Source organism: Microcebus murinus, chromosome X (genome assembly GCF_040939455.1).
Source record: "Microcebus murinus isolate Inina chromosome X, M.murinus_Inina_mat1.0, whole genome shotgun sequence".
NCBI classification, from domain to species: Eukaryota; Metazoa; Chordata; class Mammalia; order Primates; family Cheirogaleidae; genus Microcebus; species Microcebus murinus.
Window position 1 is genome coordinate 86,467,691 of NC_134136.1, and position 19,533 is coordinate 86,487,223.

A 19,533-nucleotide genomic window follows, 5' to 3' on the forward strand; every position below is an offset into this window, starting at 1 on the left:
ACATTAGTTCATGCTCACTCATTTTAACTTTCTGCATGGAACATTCTGTAGTTAAAAATACATGTACCTTTTTATAAAAATGTATAAAGAAATAATTCTGCTTTGTAGGAACAGACTAGGCAGTGTGTGTCTGAGAAACCTGCAAGTCTGTGACCTAGCCATGATGGAAGTGCCTACGAGGTCAGGCCACACTGGGATTCAGGGGTGTCACATTCAACGCATGGGCTCCCACGGTGTGCCTCCATCTGCTCTCCGCAGGACAGGACTCAGGACCCGTTTTCATAAATGTTTTATTGGGAGCTGATGGCAATCCCAGCAATACTGCCAAGACTGACAGCCCTATTCCAAAGGGAGGGAACGGTTTCTGCTTGTTTCATGTGTCCTTCTCCTATTCCAAGGATGCTGACAGCTCAGGTCAGCTCTGGTGCTGAGTTTTGCTGTGAGTTATGACATATTTGGCAAGGAATTTATTAATGATAATAAAGTACCGGACTTGGCAAATTATTTACGTTTTTCTCCCCCGAGTAAGTAGATTCCACACTATCGTGATAATAATAATAACCTACACAGACACTGCATGCCAGGCCTCCTGCTGAGTGAGTCCTTTCCTTGCATTTTCTCATTAAATCTCACACGCCTGTCATGGGAAAAGTATTTTCAGTGTCCCCAGTTGAGATATGATTAAGCAGGTAGAAAGAGGTGAAGTGACTCGCCCAGGGTTCCACAGCCAGTGAATAGCAGAGCTGGGTGCCACTCGTGCTCACCAGCACACCAGAGGTTTCTGTGAGTGGAAAACTCACAGAAGGGAGTTTTGGCTGGCTGTTAACGCTGCAGATATTCAGGATAACGTAGGGGGAAATATTAGAACCAGAGCCTGTGTCCTGGTGGACCTGGAACTGGAAAAGCAAGCTAGTTGCTTTCCAGAGAAAGAATTCATTCCACTACTGGACCAAAGTTTCCCAAGTTCCTTATCCCTGAGGGCTTCCAAGGCTCGAGATGTAGGTATGGAAGACGTGACAGAGGACATGCTCCAGAGGCTGCCTGCTCTTTGAAGGCAGAGCCAAGTCCTGTCTTGTTCTGTGTTCTGCTTCCACCACCCAGAGCCAGGCCTGGTGCACACAGGGGTTGGCGGGAGGGAGGGAGGGAAGGTGAGGGGTGGGGAGAGGGGGGGGAGATGAGACAAAGGAGTTTCCAGCCTTTGCACAAGGCACCATTATTGGAAGCTCACTGCTTACTGCTGTTTCCCATATATCCTCATTGCACACAAATCTCATTCTTATGTTTATTTCATCAACAGTTTGACCACAAAGCTGGATGCTGGGGATACATGAGACATGGTCCTCCTTTCAGAAAGGGCAGTTTATAATCTTAGGAAATTACTCAAGGCTGTAATTTCATTCCCTAAGGGGCAGTAGGGGACATAGTCATCACATGCTCGGGATGCTCCTGGCACAGGAGGAGTCATATTTACTACAAGGAAGGAAGGTTTCATGGGGCCTTTATTTTTCTTTGCCAGAACATTGCTTTTAACTGTTTCCCACCTTTCTGTGAAGCTTTTGGGTTTTGTTGTTGTTGTTTAATGGAATGTTATGATTGCGTGTGGAATGACTCTTATTTTTCTGTTTGAACCAGAATCGATCGGAAGATGTCAAGTGCTCACACCACCTACAAACTGGATGAGGCCCAGGCTATCATGACCGAGCTCCGGACCATCAAGAAAGCCATTTGTACAGGCGAGAAGGAGAGGCGGGACCTGATGCAGGTAGGAAGCCTGGGGGCCACCTGCCTACCTGCTCGCCTGTCTTTTACTTTAAAATGTTTTAAATACTTATTTATTACATATGTTATATATTTATTGTATATACAGTTCATATATAATATTATGTTAACATACAATACATACACACATACACCACATTATATTTAAATAAGTGTATTATTGTCTTCCCTCAGTGTACTCTGGAGATTGGTTCCAGAACGTCCCTCGGATAGTAATTTATGAGGGTGCTCAAGCCCCTGATATGAAATGATGTAGTATTTGCATATAACCTACGGACATCTTCTCATATACTTTAAATCATCTCTAGGTTACTTATAATACCTAATATAATGTAAATACTATATATAGTTGTTATACTATATTTTAAAATTTATATTGTTTTTTATTGTTGTATTGTTATTTTTTATTGTTTTTTTCCCCCAAATATTTTCTTTTTTTTCTTTTTTGAGACAGTCTCACTCTGTTGCCTGTGCTAGAGTGCTGTGGCGTCAGCCTAGCTCACAGCAACCTCAAACTCCTGGACTCAAGCAATCCTACTGCCTCAGTCTCCCAAGTAGCTAGGGCTACAGGCATGTGCCACCATCCCCGGCTCATTTTTTCTATATATTTTTAGTTGGCCAATTAATTTGTTTCTATTTTTAGTAGAGATGGGGTCTCGCTCTTGCTCAGGCTGGTCTCGAACTCCTGACCTTGAGCGATCTACCCGCCTCGGCCTCCCAGAGCTGTAGGATTACAGGCGTGAGCCACCATACCCGGCCCCCCCAAGGTTGGTCAAATCTACAGATGTGGGACCCTTGGACATGGAGGGCCAACTGTTTTAGTTTCCTGGGGTTGCCACCATAAAATATAAACTGAGTGGCTTAGAACAGCAGAAATTTACTCTGTCAGTTTTGGAGGTCAGGAGTCTAAGGTCAAGGTGTGGACAGGGTCACATACCCTCTGAAGAATCTGGGAGAGGGTCCTTCCTTGCCTCCTCCAGCTCTGGTGGTGGTGGCAGTCCTTGACATTTCTTGGGTTGTAGATGCATCAACTCAACCATGTGCCTCCATGGTCACATGGCCTTCTCCCTGTGTCTCTGGGTAAATTTCCTCTTCCTATAAGGACATCAGTCATTGCATGATAGCCCACCCTAATCCAACATGATCCCATCTTAAGTAGATTACATCTGTAAAGACCCTATTTCCAAATAAGGGCATATTCCCAGATTATTGGGGTTTAGAACTTGAACGTATCTTTGGGGGGACACAATTCAAACCACAACAGTGGGTGATACATTCATATTGTTTAATAATCAGAATAAGTCCAAAAGTTTATGATAAAGATAAGAAGGCTTGCTATCACTCCATCCTCCCACCTTCCATAACTACTGTTATTAGCTTCTTGTATACTCTTCCAGTTTTTATACAGACACACAAAAATATGAATACATGTCCAACTGCCCGCACACAAAGCCAGGACTGTACTACTGTTCTGCATTGGCTTCCTCACAGAAGATAATATCCTATACCTTTTCCCATATCTACACACAAAGAGCTTCTTCATTCCTTTATATAGTTGCATAGTATTTTACTATGAATTATATAGCTGGGATCGTTGCAACTTTATATTGCTTTATGTTTTTTGCCCCTTGAATCTTGCAGTTTCCAGTATTTTTAGAAAAAGTTGAAGTTTTGCAAATGGACACACACTGGTCTTTTCACATGGTGCTGGAATGCATTCAGTGCTTTCTGTTACAGCTTTAATTTTTCACTCAACACCCTAAGTGAACACCTACACCTGGCAGGCCTTTTTTTAGATTCTAAAGAATGTACGACACAGAGGACATGTAAAGCAAAGCTCAGGCTCCTCAACAAAATGAGGCAGATGTGCAGAAAACTACCCTGCCTCCACAGTGCTTCCTGAGGTCAAGGCCATGAGTGCCTGTCTCATGGTGCTCGTGGAAATGCAGATTATTGGGCCCTACCCCAGACTTACTGAATTAGAATCTCTGAAGGTGAGGCCCAGTAATCTGTATTTTCAGATGACCTCTGCAGGTTATGCTAGGTAAATGGTCAATTGTTAGGTTTTGAGGGCCCGTTTACTGAGATTTCTGTATATGTGGCATTGGACAAGGTGCTCTATGTTCGTTACCCATATCATGCTAGCCAACACCCCAGGGTGACCCAGGTGGTATTTCACAGTGACAGTTAAGCAGGGCTCCCTGCCTTGGCCTCTCTGAGGCCACAGTGTGCAACGCTAGAGCCAGCCACCTAATCGCCTCAATTGAGTTCCCCCCCATGGAGGCAGGAGATAGAATTTCTGGAAGAAGCTTCAGGCCCCAGCATCTTCTTTGAGGTCTCCACAACCTCTCAAACTCTGAGAAACTCCAGGAAGAGGCACAGGCAAAGTCCTCTTCCATCAAAATTGAATGAGTTGTTTTGTCTTTCTTAAATAAACTTCACAACATTGACACCTTCCAAGCCTTTGTCTCAATCTTGAGCCAATTACATGAGTTCTGCACTTGGGTGTGCTGGTTCTGTGTCTGCAATAAGATCTGCTGAAGGTGAACATACTCAGAAGTCTAAAATAAATGGTCAACAATTTGATTTCTCTTTAACTTTTCACACAAAAGGGTACCATATGCCAGAATATATACTTGCTCTAATTTTTGGCAAACTAACATTCCTATGAGATTACTTTTGAGCATGTAGAATTATGACTGCAAAATCAGGTTATAAAAATACATAAGCATTGTTTGGGAGCTATTTTCACCTTTTCAATAACAGTCTCAAGGTGGCATTCATCTCTGTCAGACTCATTTGCTAATTGAACATTTTACATAGCAATGCTTATTTTTTCTGTAGGAAACAGAAAGGTTTCAAAAACCAGTAAAAAATGGTACTGTAATTGTTCTCTACTTTATTCACGTGCTGCCAGGAGGACTCAGTTGCTATCTGATTTAAATGACTAAGAATGTTATTAAAGGTGCATGGGTGAAAAGCTAATGAGCACGGGGAGGGGGGGGCACTAGGGGTGGGAGGACTCTCCAGTAAAACATGAAGTTGCAGACCTAGAACCGGAATGAAAGACCCACTTCTAAAGGGAAGGGAAGCATTGCTATCTCTGTTCAAAGAGCTTGTCTCCTTCCGTTCCAGAGCCTGGTCAAGCTGACTGATGGCTTCAAGAACAGCTGCTCCATCACCGACTCGCTGCAAGATTTCCCACACAATCCAGGTGTGCTCGGCCACTCTGGTTTCGCTCCGCAGTTCTGCGATGCTGGCTCTCAGACCGAGGTATGCTGCCCGGGGAGAAGCAACGAATGAACGCGTGTGCCCAGAGAGACCAGGGCTGCTTTTGTGTTGCCGTCACTCATTTGCTTTGATTTTCCATTTTCACTTCAGAATCGGTTTCACGTTTGTGCCACTGAGTTTGAAGAAGAAAACATCACCTCTCACATCCAGCCATGTGATGCAATTGAATTGCTTATTACCTCTGTCCTCGTGATTTGGATTCTTAAAAATTCCAGGCTCCTTGTGAGAGTTGAGCTTAAATGTTTTTTTGACAGACATATGACTTTTTAGAGCATGGGTCAGCAAACTTTTTTGGTAAAGGGCCAGATAGTAAATATATTAGATATTAGATATTTCAGGCTTCGCAGGCCATGCAAAACTATTCAACTCTTGTCATTGTGCAAATGCAGCCATTACATGGATGATGTATGAGGGGTGGGCGTGGCTGTGCCCCAGTAAAACTTCACTTACAAAAACAGGCAGTGGGCCGGGTTTGGCCTGCAGGCTGTAGTGTTTACTGATCCCTGCCTTAGACCAGTGATTTCCAAAAGGCTTTGTAGCTGTGCCACCTTGGGTTATACTTTGTTGCTATTTCTTATTCTTCTAAAAGAATGTCAGGAAATTGAATTGAATTAAAAGTAATTTTGTTTGAGACTTGGAAGAATTTCATAATGCTCCTTTTGATAATTAGTGAAGCCTTGAGTTAGCCACAAAAACAAAGTTGAGAAAGCCACCACTTGAAGCAGGGTGCTGGATATTCAAAGATACTACTATTGTAATGCATTGAATGAAGTCTGAAATTAATTTATAAATGGAAAAGCAGTTTAGAGGGCTTTTTCCTCTTTAAGCTTATTAAGTAAAGGTGAGGTATCAAAGGAATGCACAATGCCACCCTCCAAAATTAAATAAACGAAAAGAAAGGAAAAAGGGGAAAAACAGTTGACGGAAAACTCTGGATTTTAAATTATTAGCTTATATTTTGAAATTTTGGCAAATAATGCCTCTTTGAGGGGAGTGTAATGTAGTAAATAATGACTCTTTATGTCTTTGGCATTCTTGCCTAAAGATTTTGGAGGGAGGGAAGGAAAGAAGTACAAGACTCATTGATTTCCATGAATAATTCACTGCTGCTTGCTGTTTGTTGTAAGGTTAGAATTAGAATTTAGAGACTCTTAACTAGTTTGAGAGAAACGGGTAAGATCGAAGGTTCCCTAATGATGTAGGTAAACCATTCTAAAATGTCAGGTGGAGATTGGTGGCCAGTTATGCTACTCTAGCAGTAACTTGTCATTGTTTATGAGCCCCTGCAGTTTTTACTGGGGCTGGCTCTGGGTTGACAGTTTTACAGCTGTTGTCTCAGTTGAAGTAGTTGTTCCCATCCTCTCTGACATGCAGAAGACTGAGGTGCCAGGTTACCTAAGGTCATATAGCTGAGGAGAGGAAGGTCTGGGTTTGAGTCAACATCTCTGATCCCTAAACCCTTACACTTTCTACCACATCACATTATTGTAGAAAAATATATCAAAAGGCTATAACTATATTACTTTAGCCATTACTATATAACAAATTACCCCCAAACCTAGCATTTTAAAACAGCACTCCTTTATTATCTCACACTTTATGTGGGTCAGGAGTCTGGGCTGGGTCTTCTTCTCCAGGGTCTCAGGAACTCACCATTGAGGTGTCAGCCAGGGCTGCAGTCTCATCTGAAGGCTCACCTGGGGAAGGATCCACTCCTAAGCTTACGTGATTGTTGCCAATTGCAGGTCATTGGACTGAGGGCTTCAGTTCCTGGGCATGTGGGTCTCTCTAGCAGGGCAGCTTGCTTAATGAAAGTATGCCAACCCTGAGACTCTACTAGCAAGATGGAAGTCACAATCTTTTGTAAAAACCTATTCACAGAAATGACTTCCCATCCCCCTTTGCTGTATTCTGTCAATTAGATTCAAGTCATAGACCCAGCCCACTCTCAAAGGGAGGGTATTTCACATGGGATGAATCCCAGGAGGTGGAGACCATTGGGAACCATCTTAGAAGTCTGCCTACCTCACTTAGTTCTTGTTTTGAGTCAATTTTGTGGGGTAGGTGTTGGCATATATCAGACATGCTTTTTAAGACGAGGGATTTCCAGCTACAGGTTTGTACATACTGTAAGGCTGCATAGCAACTGTGAAATGATAACCTTTTGGATCTGATTGGTTGTCTATTCTTTTGACTAAAACATCCATTTGGTTCTCAAAGAAGAATACAAAAACAAAGCTTAGAGGTCCATAAATCGCTTCGAGAAGAGGTTAAAGAGATGATGTTTATTGGTCTTAATGAACGGTTGACTGCAAGGTCACTAATGAAGAGGGGATGGAGGTGGCAACTAGCTCACCTCCACTGGAAACAGTTTTGGGGGCTGGGGTGCTACAGCCTGAGTATATTCATATTGAGGAAACTGTGAACAGGTCATTGGACAAGGCTATTTAAATGTGAAATTGTGACACATCTCATTGGAGAATACTCAGTCCATCATAAAGGTACTTCTTTTTTTTTTTTTTTTTTTTTTTTGAGACAGAGTCTCACTTTGTTGTCCAGGCTAGAGTGAGTGCCGTGGCGTCAGCCTAGCTCACAGCAACCTCAAACTCCTGGGCTTGAGTGATCCTTCTGCCTCAGCCTCCCGAGTAGCTGGGACTACAGGCATGCGCCACCATGCCCGGCTAATTTTTTACATATATATATCAGTTGGCCAATTAATTTCTTTCTATTTATAGTAGAGACGGGGTCTCGCTCTTGCTCAGGCTGGTTTTGAACTCCTGACCTTGAGCAATCCGCCCGCCTCGGCCTCCCAAGAGCTAGGATTACAGGCGTGAGCCACAGCGCCCGGCCATCATAAAGGTACTTCTTTATCTTGCCATTCAAGGCAATACAGTTGTCAAGAAAGAAATTCCCCATCAACATAGATCAAAACTCATATTAATAAATTTATTACTAATCATTCAAGTCAAATATTTTCAAATATTTGTTGACATGAGATTATTTCAAAAACATAAAGACTTGGTGATCATAATATATGGTCTAGTAAGGTCAGATCTACAGATGGAGCCCATTTATTGAAACTAAAGTTATATGATATTTCCATGAGTGAAGAATTAACCACGTGCTATAATTGCTTTTTTTTTTTTTTTTTCCTGAGACAGAGTCTCACTCATTGCCCGGGCTAGAGTGCCGTGGCATCAGCCTAGCTCAGAGTAACCTCAAACTCCTGGGCTCAAGTGATCCTCCTGTCTCAGCCTCATGAGTAGCTGGGACTACAGGCATGCACTACAATGCCCAGCTAACTTTATATATATATATATATATATATATATATATATTTTTTTTTTTTTAGTTGTCCAGCTAATTTCTTTCTATTTTTTTAGTAGAGACGGGATCTTGCTCTCGCTCAGGCTGGTCTCGAACTCCTGAGCGCAAACGATCCTCCTGCCTTGGCCTCCCAGAGTGCTAGGATTACAGGCGTGAGCCACCACGCCCGGCCTATAATTGCTTTTTGCACATGTCTTTTTTATTTTGTGTAGGATTTTGTTGCCTTCAATGTAATTAATATGAAAATATTTAAGTACAACCACTGATCACATTCAGAGCACCACATTGAAAGTCTCCAATCCTAGGCTTTTCGAGACCTTGCTTCCTGGCCTCCTGCCCTTGGTTCTGTAATGTGCCTCATGGCATCAGAAGGTGTCTGCTAGCCCGTACTTCACACAGCTGGTCCAACTTTTTCAGACCTTTTATATTTATTATTGAGCAATTAGAGAATGTATTGCAGAAAATGGGATGACTTTTTTTGTTGTTGTTGCCTTTGTATCAACTTTTACAGAGTAATTCCCTATTTAACACTTGGTTTGTTGTTGTTTGGAATTACATAATAGATGGATATACTGCCACTTTAAAAAAAAAAAAAAACCACCCGTTTTAGGACAGCAAATGTCTTCCTAGCCCCACTCCTAACCCCCACTGGCCAGAGGTGGCAGCAGAGTATTATTTGGTGTGTTTCCTTCCAGACCTTTGAAAAATTGAAAGTGAAAGACAAATAAGAGTATTTTTCATTGTTGCTGAAAGTGTAAATGAATTTTCTATTTTTAAAAATATGTTTTTAATACGTGTTTCCTTTCTTTTTTTCTCTTCTGTTCCGGAAAGTTTGTCTTTGATGATAAAACAAGGCTCGTAGACCGAGTCAGACTTAATTGGCAGTATGAAGAAGCCAGAAAGAGGTAAGAAATGCATTTTTCCAATCTTGCCTTTTGCTTACTTACTTTCTCCCATGGAAAGAGGTTTGGCAGAGTTCCAATGTGTGTCCACATTTTATTGGAAAGCCATGTGTGATAGAATACAAAGTAAAGGATCTTCATTTATATGTAGTTTCTTAATACATATGAAAAATTTCAAGTGCATTTAAAATGTGAAATTCTCAATATTGCAAACAGTTGTAATAATGTGATTCAATAAGAATAGAGACTTTCTTGGCTTTCTTTAGCTTACAAGATAGTTCAGAACTCATGTCCCTCCTCCCATTCCCTCCTTCCAATAGCCTGAGCATCAGTCCCTCAGACCAGCATCAGGGAAACCATTTCATCTTTTATATATGTGGCTTCTAACTCCATAGGTCAGGCGTCCTCAAACTATAGCCTGCAGGCCACATGCCGCCCGCCGGCCGGCCGGGTGTTTTTGCCACCGCTGCCTGTCCTGCTTAGCAGCCGACTCGTCCCAGGCCCACAGTGCGCACTCTCCAATGGTCTGAGAGACAGTGAACTGGCCCCCTGTTTAAAAAGTTTGAGGACCCCTACCATAGGTTAATGGGCAAAGCTACATGTCTTGGTTAAAGGACATTTAACAAGTATTGGGTCAACAGGTGAGCAGGACCTAATCAATTTCATTTTGTCGGAGAGAATGGACACCAAGTGGTTTATGTTGACCTATATTGTAAATCGTCTGCCTTCGGCAAATCATGACTTGACTGAGTTTGTGCCTTTGTGTTTCTCTTTCCTTCTTCCCTCCCAGTCTTCTTCCTAGGACATGGGTGAAGCTACGGGGCTTCCAAAACCCTGAGCACATTGCATTTCTCCTTAAGTGCTCAGGGCCCCCGCTTTCAATATTCTGACCCTCGCTGGCTTTCATGTCCTTTTTTTAGAGATTTTCTTTTTTGTGCCTTCTGGAAAGAGTCTTAAAACCAAATTATTTCAAAATATGTGCTTCAGAAAAGTGTGAAGCATATCTTTTTTTAAAAAAGTTTCTTTAGTGGAAAAGTGAAATATTATCTTGGGAAAGAACAGAATGCCGGTGGGGTGAAGGGGTCCTTTCTGGAAGCTAAACAGTTGGGCCTACTCAGTACACTGTACCATTCATGGATGTCTGGAAATCTACTTTGTTGGTTTTTTAGAAAATGTAAAAATAGCAACAAAAGCAAATCATATGACTCCCTGCTACAAGGCCAACTTAAACAGACATAGGCTTTCTGTTTGCTAGGAGGTTTTACACTCAATTCCTCCTGGCTTTTTAAGATGGCCTCGTGGTGGGCTTTAAATTTCTCCATGGAATGTTTCCAAGTTCATGTATCAAAACTGGTTGTCTCTGTGGTCACATTCTTCATTTATCATGCATTCCTTCTCTTTAGTTTGCTGGAGTTTTGTGAAGGGCGATTGTCTCTGCTGAATATTCCTCTGCTCATTCTTGCATGTTTCTAGTGGAGCCGCAAAGTGTGGGTGCTAGAATTTGCTGTGCTGTATTAAACATAGCAAATAGATCATTGCTACACTTAGGAACATAATTGTTATTTGTTTGGCTGTGACATTTATCCAACATACCAAGTAATTTCTTTGTTTTCTAGAGATGGTGTCAGTATGAAGCGAGTAACCTTTTAAATGTTGTGCTAAGATGTTGAGGGGAAAAGTCGAATATTTAAGAAATTATTTGGGGGGTAGGCACTGCACTTCATCAATACTTTTGAATGAAAGTATTGTATTATTTGAAGATTGCCAGAACCCTGTGCGCTGCAGCTACCAAGGAGGGTCCTGTCCCCAGGGTTTCAACCTTTGTGAGATAGTAGGGGCTTTTCAGAAAACCACCTTTTGGGCTGCATTGGAACATTTAAAAATCAGAGACGAGTTTTGAAGTTGACCTGAGTGGGCTCGCGCAGGCACTGCCTGTTCTTTTCCCATCATCACGGTGGTTCTCAACACAAAGAGTGGGGACTTTACCCCCCAGGAGAGTTCTGACAGTGTCTGGAGACATGTTTAGTTATCGCAGGTCTGAGGCAGGTGCTTCTGGTATCTGGCGGGCAGTGGCCAGGGGGCCGCTAGGCATCCTTGGTGTGCAGGACGGCCCCACGGCATGTCACCAGAGCCAAGGTTGAGAAAGCTTCCTCTGGGGCTTCTTCCTGTCTTACTCCCGAATCGTCACTGTGCATGAACAACAGGGGCCTACGTGGGCAATCGCCTGCTAACTCACGGGCGTCAGCTCACTCCACCGAGTCCTCCTTGCTCACCTGCTCCGGCCACATTGGCCTCCTCGGTGTTCCTCAGATATACTGAGTGTGCCTCCACCGGCCAGCTCCACCAGCATCCTGCTGGGCCTCAAACCTGCCAGGCACATTCCTGCCTCAGTGCCTGCAGTTGGCAGGATAATGGCCCCGCAAAGGTGTCCACGTCCTGATCTCCTGAACCTGCGAATGTGTTGCCTCCCATGGCAGAGGGGACTTTGCAGATGGGATGGTGTTAAGGATCCAGAGATGGGGAGAGGATCCTGGATGACCCAGGCGGGCCCAGTGTCATCACAAGGGTCCTTATAGGCGAGAGAGACAGGAGGGCCGGTGGCAGAGAGAAATGGACACATGAGGATGGAAGCAGGGGGCAGCCCCTGGGAGCTGGGAGAGGCAAAGAAACAGATTCCCTCCCAGAGTCTCTAGAAGGAAGCAGCCTTTCAGGCCCGTTGTAGACTTCTGACCTCCAGAAGTGTAAGAGGATACTGGGTGTTGCTTTCAGCCATTGAGTTTGTGGTAGTTTGTTGGCAGCAGCAAGAGCAAAGCCACGCAGTGCCCTTGGCCAAACTGCTGCCTCTGCGTGGAATGGAATGCTTTCCCCTAGATTGTCACATGGCCTCTGCTCTCCTTTTGGTCACCTTGCTAGAGAGATTTCCTTGATTATCCTGAGTGAAACCGTACCACTCTATCCTCACCCCATCACCCTGATACCCTGATTGGCTGAGCAAATGTTACTGCCTAGCTGGTGTTTGCTTTCTTATAGTCTGTCTTTGCCTGTGAAATGTAAATAAACCTCATGAGTGCAGGGATTATAAGTCATTGCTATAATCCCAGTAGCTACATAATCAGTGAACATTTATTGATTGAATATGTGAAGGTCCCTTTTGGTCCCATTTGCTATTTGACCTTTGCCCCTGGGAGTGGGTGAATCAGAGGAATCTCAGGGCCCAGGTCAACTCCAGGCTACCTCTTCTGCTCCTGGCTCCCATCCCCAAGACCCCCGTGCTGGTACGAGCCTTGGAGTGGCTCATACTTTCTGGGCCTTCATGGATATTCAGAAAGGCCTAGTTGTCTTTAAACTCTCTATAATAAATTCTCTTCTTGGGGGTTAGAGAAAATGGCATTGGAGCTAAGCCCCAAAGGAGTGCTGGGATTCCAGCTGCCCATACACTGGGGAAGGGCTTTCTCAAGAAAGAGGGGAGCCAGGGTCAGGTGGGGGAGGGGCGTCAGTCTGCAGCAGCTGGACTGGCCCGGAATTGCAGAACAAAGGCAAGCCAGGGGGTAGAATGGAGGCTGCCAGGAGCAGGGAGGCAGGCCACATTATGAGGGCCATGAGTGCCTTGGAAAGGAATTAGAATTGCCCGGGCACACTGGGTCTTTTGAATTGGGAATGTTAAGTGGGAGCCATTCAAACGGTGGTACGTCTCTTGGGGCAATTGTAGGTACCAGTATAGGAATCTTCAGCACATAAATTAAGTCACCAAATGGCTGAGCTCACCTCAGGAGAGAGAATGCACTGAGAAACGAAGGGACTCTAAGACTGAGCCATGAGAAAGGCCAATAAAAGGCCTGGTGAGGATGGGACTGGCCAGAGGGGTGCAGTAAGAAGTCCAAGATAGGATGGCTGGGGTGGGAGGAGAAAAAGAAGAGGAAGCAAACCTTAGAAAATACTTACCTCCAAGGGCCGGGCAGCAGAGGAGAGGAGCTGCAAAGGAACAGAAAGAGAACGGTTGGAGAAGCGCAGCTGGCCACCAGGCTAAGGCGTCCCGGGTCCACGGAGCCCTGGGAAGGGGAGAGCGTGGCAGATTTGCATAAGGCTGACTTGCTCTTGTCCATTTAAAGAACTCTGCTGGATTTTTTCTGTTAAAACATCTTTCTCTTATGAAATGATGGTAGTTGATGCAAGTTGGTTTTTTTCAAAGTCTTTACTTGGCAAAATAAAAAATTGGCAGTTCTAAATTAGTCCCCCCACCATACCCCCTTTCTTAAATTATACTGGCCTGTGGGAAGTGTGACAGAGGTGGTGCTCTGCCTGCGATTAAAGAAGAATGGCCCCACGCTAGGATTGAGGGTCATTTGGAAGGTAGAGCTTGATGTTGACAATGAATTTGGTACTTTTAATGGACTTAAAGCTGCTCAAAAACACCCTTGAAGTGTTCTTATCAGTGGAGTCTTTAATGGTGATCCCAGTTCACTAAGTCATTGATTGCAACCCCCTCTGGAATAGTTATCTTCTGCTTCCAGTCATTCCAAGTTGGCTCTTAGAATTAAGGCTTGACCAGTAAGGAGGAGCATGGCTGATTTCTAATTTCTCAGCTCTGGGTCATACGGTCGCCAGCAGCACTGGCTGGTGCTAGATTTTATACATCTTGTGGCACCATCAGGGCAACCTTACCTTCGCACCCCCACTTTTGTCCCATCCCTGTAGACAGGTTGAAAGTTAGGGAGGGTTAATGTCATTGGGTCTCACCCAGCATCAGATCAGGGATTTTATTACAATTGTTTTTTCTGAGTGTTTTGTTGGGTTGCCTCTGAATGAGGCACACAATTAGAACAATACAGACTAGGGAAGAGAGCAGCAGCAAACAGTTCTCTGGCAAGAATTAAATCTAGAACACACATTAACATTCTAGGACCTGAGTGACGAGCACCACAGCCAGAGCACGGCAGCTTTGAGATCCTGTCCGTGGAATCTTCACTTGGCCCCCTTGATCAGGCTGGAACTCTAGTCCCTGATACCCCCGTGAGCATCACTGGGGAAGCAGTGTCCCACGTACAGGAAAGCATCATGTACCCCGTCCACCCCGCAAAGCATGAAAAAGAATGCATTGCTTTCTTGTAGCAGCATTAGCAAAGAATAATGTGTCTTTCCTCGCTCTTTCACGCCAAGGCTAAGGACATAATGTGTCCTTTTCTTTTTCCCAGGTGGACTTCTATTATTTTAGCGCCACAATTCAGCGTTTGGTCTTTAACAAAAAGACCTCCTCACTGCCTCCTCACTCTTGGATGTCAGCCTCCCCGCTCTCATTTCTGAAGTTGTTTCACCCTGCAAAGTCTAGCTTCCTTACTATGTTGTTCAGGGTTCTCCAGAGACACAGAACCCATAGGAATGGGCAGAGTGGCCGGGAGGGAAGGGAGAAAGATTGGTTTATTATAGGAATTGGCTCGTGTGATTATGGAGGTGAGGAAGTCCCACCATCTATGAGCTAGAGACCCAGGAAAGCTGGTGGTGTATTTTGGTCCAAGTCGGAAGGCCTGAGAACCAGGGAGTGGGTAGTGCTGGTGTCAGTCCTGGAGTCTGAAGACCTGAGAACCAGGAGCTCCAGTGTCTGAAGGCAGGAGAAGGTGGATGTCCCAGCTCAAGAAGAGAAAGAGAATTTACCCTTTCTCCACCTTTTTGTTCTGTTAAGCCCCTCAATGGATTGGATGGTGCCCACGCTGGGGAGGCTATATCTTCTTTATTCAGTCTACTGATTCAGATGCTAAGCTCCTCCAGAAACACCCTCACAGACACCGCTAGAAATCATGTTTTACCAGCTATATGGGTATCCTTTAGCCCAGGCAAGGTGACACATAAAATGAATCATCTTGCCTGTCCTCTGTATAACATGCTATACTTTGCCACTTCTAAATGGTGGAGAAGTTTATGCATTTTGGAGAAATCTTTCCTTGTATATCTATATTTGAGATTGCTTTTAAGATGTGGGAAAGTATCAAAATACAGAGTTTTGGACAATGAGGGATTTCATATGTATTCATATTTAAAGGAAGTTTATGGATGTGGAACTCATAATTCCAAGTGGTGGTATGATTTCTAGAGAACTCTCTGACTAAACTACCACTATCATGGTGACTGATTTTGTGCTTTCAACTCTGGGCCACATGAAATGTACCAAAAGGACTGCTTTCTACCTTTCCCTTCAGGAGCACCTCTTCAGATTCCCAAGGCGGACCTTATGATAGGAATATTTTCACATTACTGGTTTAAAATTTTAGAATTTCTTAAAGTAAAGTCGAAAGAGCAAGCCTTTTTGAAGCAATCCCAATGACGCACATGGCTCCTTATTTTTAACCCAAGAGCACTTGTTCCAGCACTTGTGCACAAACTGTAGCTGTTGCCATAGAAACACTCAGTCCAGATAGGAACAAAACATTCGGTCCATCCAGTTTCTCTGTGTCTTGGTTTTTGTTGCCAGGATCAGTCCTGCTGTTCATCAGTTGTCAGAAATCAGTGTAGTGTTATGATGGCGGTTGAATTTGATCAGTCACATGGATTTTTCCTCCATTTCTCCAGTGACTTTGGATCTGGGTTTTGGGGGTGAGGCGCAGCTGTGAGAAACAAGAAAAAGCATCTTTGCCATTGTAGCTTTGTCTTCCCTATTTGGATCCAGATGAAGAAGCCTGTGGACTTTCTGATTTTTATTTAAAGAAGTTGCCTTCTAGCCAGGTGTTGTGGCACATACCTGTAGTCCCAGCTACTCGGGAGGCTGAGACAGGAGGATCCCTAGAGCCCAGGAGTTTGAGACCAGCCTGGGTAACATAGCGAGTCCTCCTCTCAAAAACAAACACCACCCCCTCAACAAAGAAGCTGCTCTCTAAAGATCTGTACATTCCAAGGGGAGAAAATGTTAGGGCAGGGAAGCTGAGGATGTGGTAGGATATTGGTGTATTAGTAGAGCCCTCTTACACCATGTAGCCTAGAGTCAGACTTGAATTTCCTACATAAAGAGTTGAGTGGACGCTGGTTTATCAGTGTTTAATCAGCTAAGATGATTCCATTGTCCATCTGACTTAGATCTCAGCTGCTGTTTTTATTTATTTATTTGTATATATTTATTAGGTACAAGTGCAGTTTTGCTACGTTGATATATTTCATTGTGGTGAAGTCAGGGTGCTTTTCATTTAAATGGCTATTTACAAAAAGAAAGCTAAGAGAAAACGTAAGAAGTATCAAACTTGTAGCTGTAATTGAAATCCAACGGCACCAGGCTGTAAGCTGGCACCACGTCCTGGAATACGGCACTGGGATGTGTTCCAACTCATCACCATCAGGTGGGACCGTGGGTTGCTTGCGGTTCTGTTTGCTCATCCAGAAAGCAGCAGGATTTTAGGAACATGAGAAATTATGTACAGCAGAGTGCAGATTTTAGGTATAAATTCAAATAATTGGGGCTTATCCATGATATGGCTCAGAAATTATTATTATTGAATGCATATTTTTCCTAGAAAAAATGCAAATCATATTTAAAAATGTCCATGTGATTGTGAGGAACTGAGAGTAGTTTCTGCAGCATAAATGCAGGTTTCCATTCATGGTTTAATGGTGCCCGGGTTGTAACAGAAAAGATGTTTGGGCAAAAAGTATAAGGGAAAAATGATTCATATTTTATATCTGTCTACATTAGACCTGCTCAGGGACTAGAATTTAGGAATCACATAATAAATATGTAACCTGAAGGCTTGATTGAGCATTTGCTTTCATTTCTTCACTATCAGGGCATGGTGACATATATTTCAAAGCTTTTAAAGCCATTTGTAAGAGATTATGTATAGGCCTAAAATGTATTACCTATCAGAAACAAGAATCACTAAAGACTATAGTTGATTTGTAGGAAAAAAAAAAAACAACTCTGATTTTAAGTTGCTCTCAGTTCTTTTTAGAAATGACCTTGGGAAATTTTTTTTTGCAAATTTTAATCATGATCTTACTTTGCTTCCATGTATTTAATTTCACTGAAATGATATTTCAAAGAAAAGCTTTTCTGGAAATTGTTTTTCCTTTAAAACCCAGAATTGGAATGATGGCACTCACAGGCGTGGGGTTCCAACCAGCACATCAGCTGCTTGGCAGGGATGTAGAAGAAGGTGCATTGAAACTCAGTACATCTGTGTTTAGCCTCAGGCAGGAAGTCTGTTTCTTCAAGTAAACCTAACATACTAAAGATACTCCCTGCAGATGGCTTGTTTCCGGCCTGCAGCACGGTAGACATGGCATAGTATTTTAAAGTCTTGTCTATCCGACGGGGATGTAGGAGCAATCAATTGTTGAAGGAATCCTTCCAGTGCTTTTGGCTTCCAGTACAGACAGACAGATGTGCGTCTCTCAGCCTAGCTGAGCCAGGCCCCAATTGTCTATATCTGGAGTATGGAGACACTTTCCAGTATATGCCAGTAATCTTCTAGATTCACATATAGCTCTAAAATGAACATGAAATAGTTTGCATTGTTGTGAAATTTTATTAAAAAAACATGATTCTTAAGCACAGAAATGTTGGTCAGTTCAGCACAGCTCAAACAACATTTCCAGATGGGTTACAAGAAGTCAGCCTCATCCAGATTTTGCTTCTGCTGGAGAGGTTGTCCCTTGCCATATGTCCTTGTGTAGTTTTCCTGCTAGCCGTGGAAAGTTACAGTACATGGTTTAATTTTGGCTGCTGTTCCGTTTATTTATGCCCGCAGTGGGAAGGCCTTCTGAAACTTGCCCTGTGCCTTTCCCTCCTGTAATTCATTTTTTTCCCTCATTTTTTATTTCTGATAGTGCATACTACTTGAGATTTTCCTGGAAAGGTTGTGATTATCTGGAATTGGATCTTCTGCGGCCCTCAGCAACTTGAATCATCGTAGACTAGCAGCTAACCTAGAGCTGGCAGACTCAAATGGAATCTTGATCTCCTCACATTTAAACCTCAGAGAACTCAAAAGAAGTGCTTTTAAAAATATGTCTGTTTGTATTAAAAGTATAATAATTAGTATAAGTACAAAATGATCTGGCTAACTTTAGCTAGGCTCAGATCGACTTTCCTTTGGATCAGATAAATTGAAATTTAAAAAAGTATGCAGACACAGAAGATTTGCTGATCGTTCTCCAAGTCTTTTTTAGTCATTCTTCACCTTTAACTTGTCTTGGTCTACAGTAAAATGTTCCAGAAATTTCACTGGGTATAATATCTGATTTGGCACTAACTTATTTATGGGTCTGCTTGGAGTATATTTTCCTTGGGCTTCAGTTATATGACTGCCATAAATTTTAATTACACTAATTAGACATAGGTGGACGCCTAAGCCCAGTTGGATTCCTAACCCTGTTCAGCTGCCTGTGTCATTAGTTTTTTCAATGACATGATTTGGCACCGTTTTTGAACACATTTCCCGGAAATTAGTTTTAAGTTAGAAAAGAACTTGTGTAATAAGACTACTGACATTCAACTAGTTTCTTTACCTTGTTGGAGAACGGGACTTGAGTATAATGCATACATTTAAACTATAACTTATATCCCCTTTTCTTTTCATAACTGTGGGTTTTCAGATTGGTTCAATAACCTGGAGAAGGAGTTGTGCCCAGTCCTCCAGCCAGGCTGATAAATCCCTGTGCTCATGTCTAGTTCAGGTGGAACCTGACTTGGCACAGGGCTGGGCATCGGGTTTTAACATGTGGCAATGCTAGTCAATTGGGGGTATCCACGTGGAGCAGCGTTGAGAAGGATTCTGAGGAGCCGGCAGGCAGGAAGCCAGCCTTTATTAGTGCCATGCACCCGGGCACAGGAGGGGGAGTCTCAGGAGCACTCTGGCCCTGCAGCTGCCATGCCTGTTGTAGTGAAGAGCATCATATTGGTGCCTAGTGCAAACCCTTAAGAACTCTGAGGCCAGTTAGCAATCTCCAGGCCAGGCTGCAGGGCAGGCAGCTGTCTGAGAGCAGTGAGTGTCCAGCAAAAGCGAGCATCAGAAGCACCTAGCACCTGGAGGGCTTGTCACAACCCAGATTGCTGGACCCTATCCTCAGAGTGCTGGATTCAGCAGGTCTAGGGTGGGACCTGAGACTTGCATTTATAACAAACTCCCAGGGGTTACTAAGACTGCTGGTCTGGGGACCCCACTTTGAGGACTGTTACCTTAGGGGCTACAGGGATATGCGTGCCTGCGCTTCCCTGCTCTCTCAGCTCTCTGTGATCTCAGACAAGTCTTTGGAT

General features: G+C 43.5%; 1 protein-coding gene across 2 annotated transcripts in view; it reads left to right on the forward strand.

Moving 5' to 3' along the window:
* Nucleotides 1-19,533, forward strand: part of WWC3 (WWC family member 3) — a 117,678-nt gene that overhangs the window by 68,147 nt on the left and 29,998 nt on the right. For both annotated transcript variants that reach the window (XM_012784852.2, XM_075999434.1), the window contains exons 6-8: nucleotides 1,633-1,762; nucleotides 4,915-5,052; nucleotides 9,229-9,302. In XM_012784852.2, coding sequence (XP_012640306.2) covers nucleotides 1,633-1,762; nucleotides 4,915-5,052; nucleotides 9,229-9,302 — 342 coding nt within the window. The remainder of the gene's footprint in view (nucleotides 1-1,632; nucleotides 1,763-4,914; nucleotides 5,053-9,228; nucleotides 9,303-19,533) is intronic.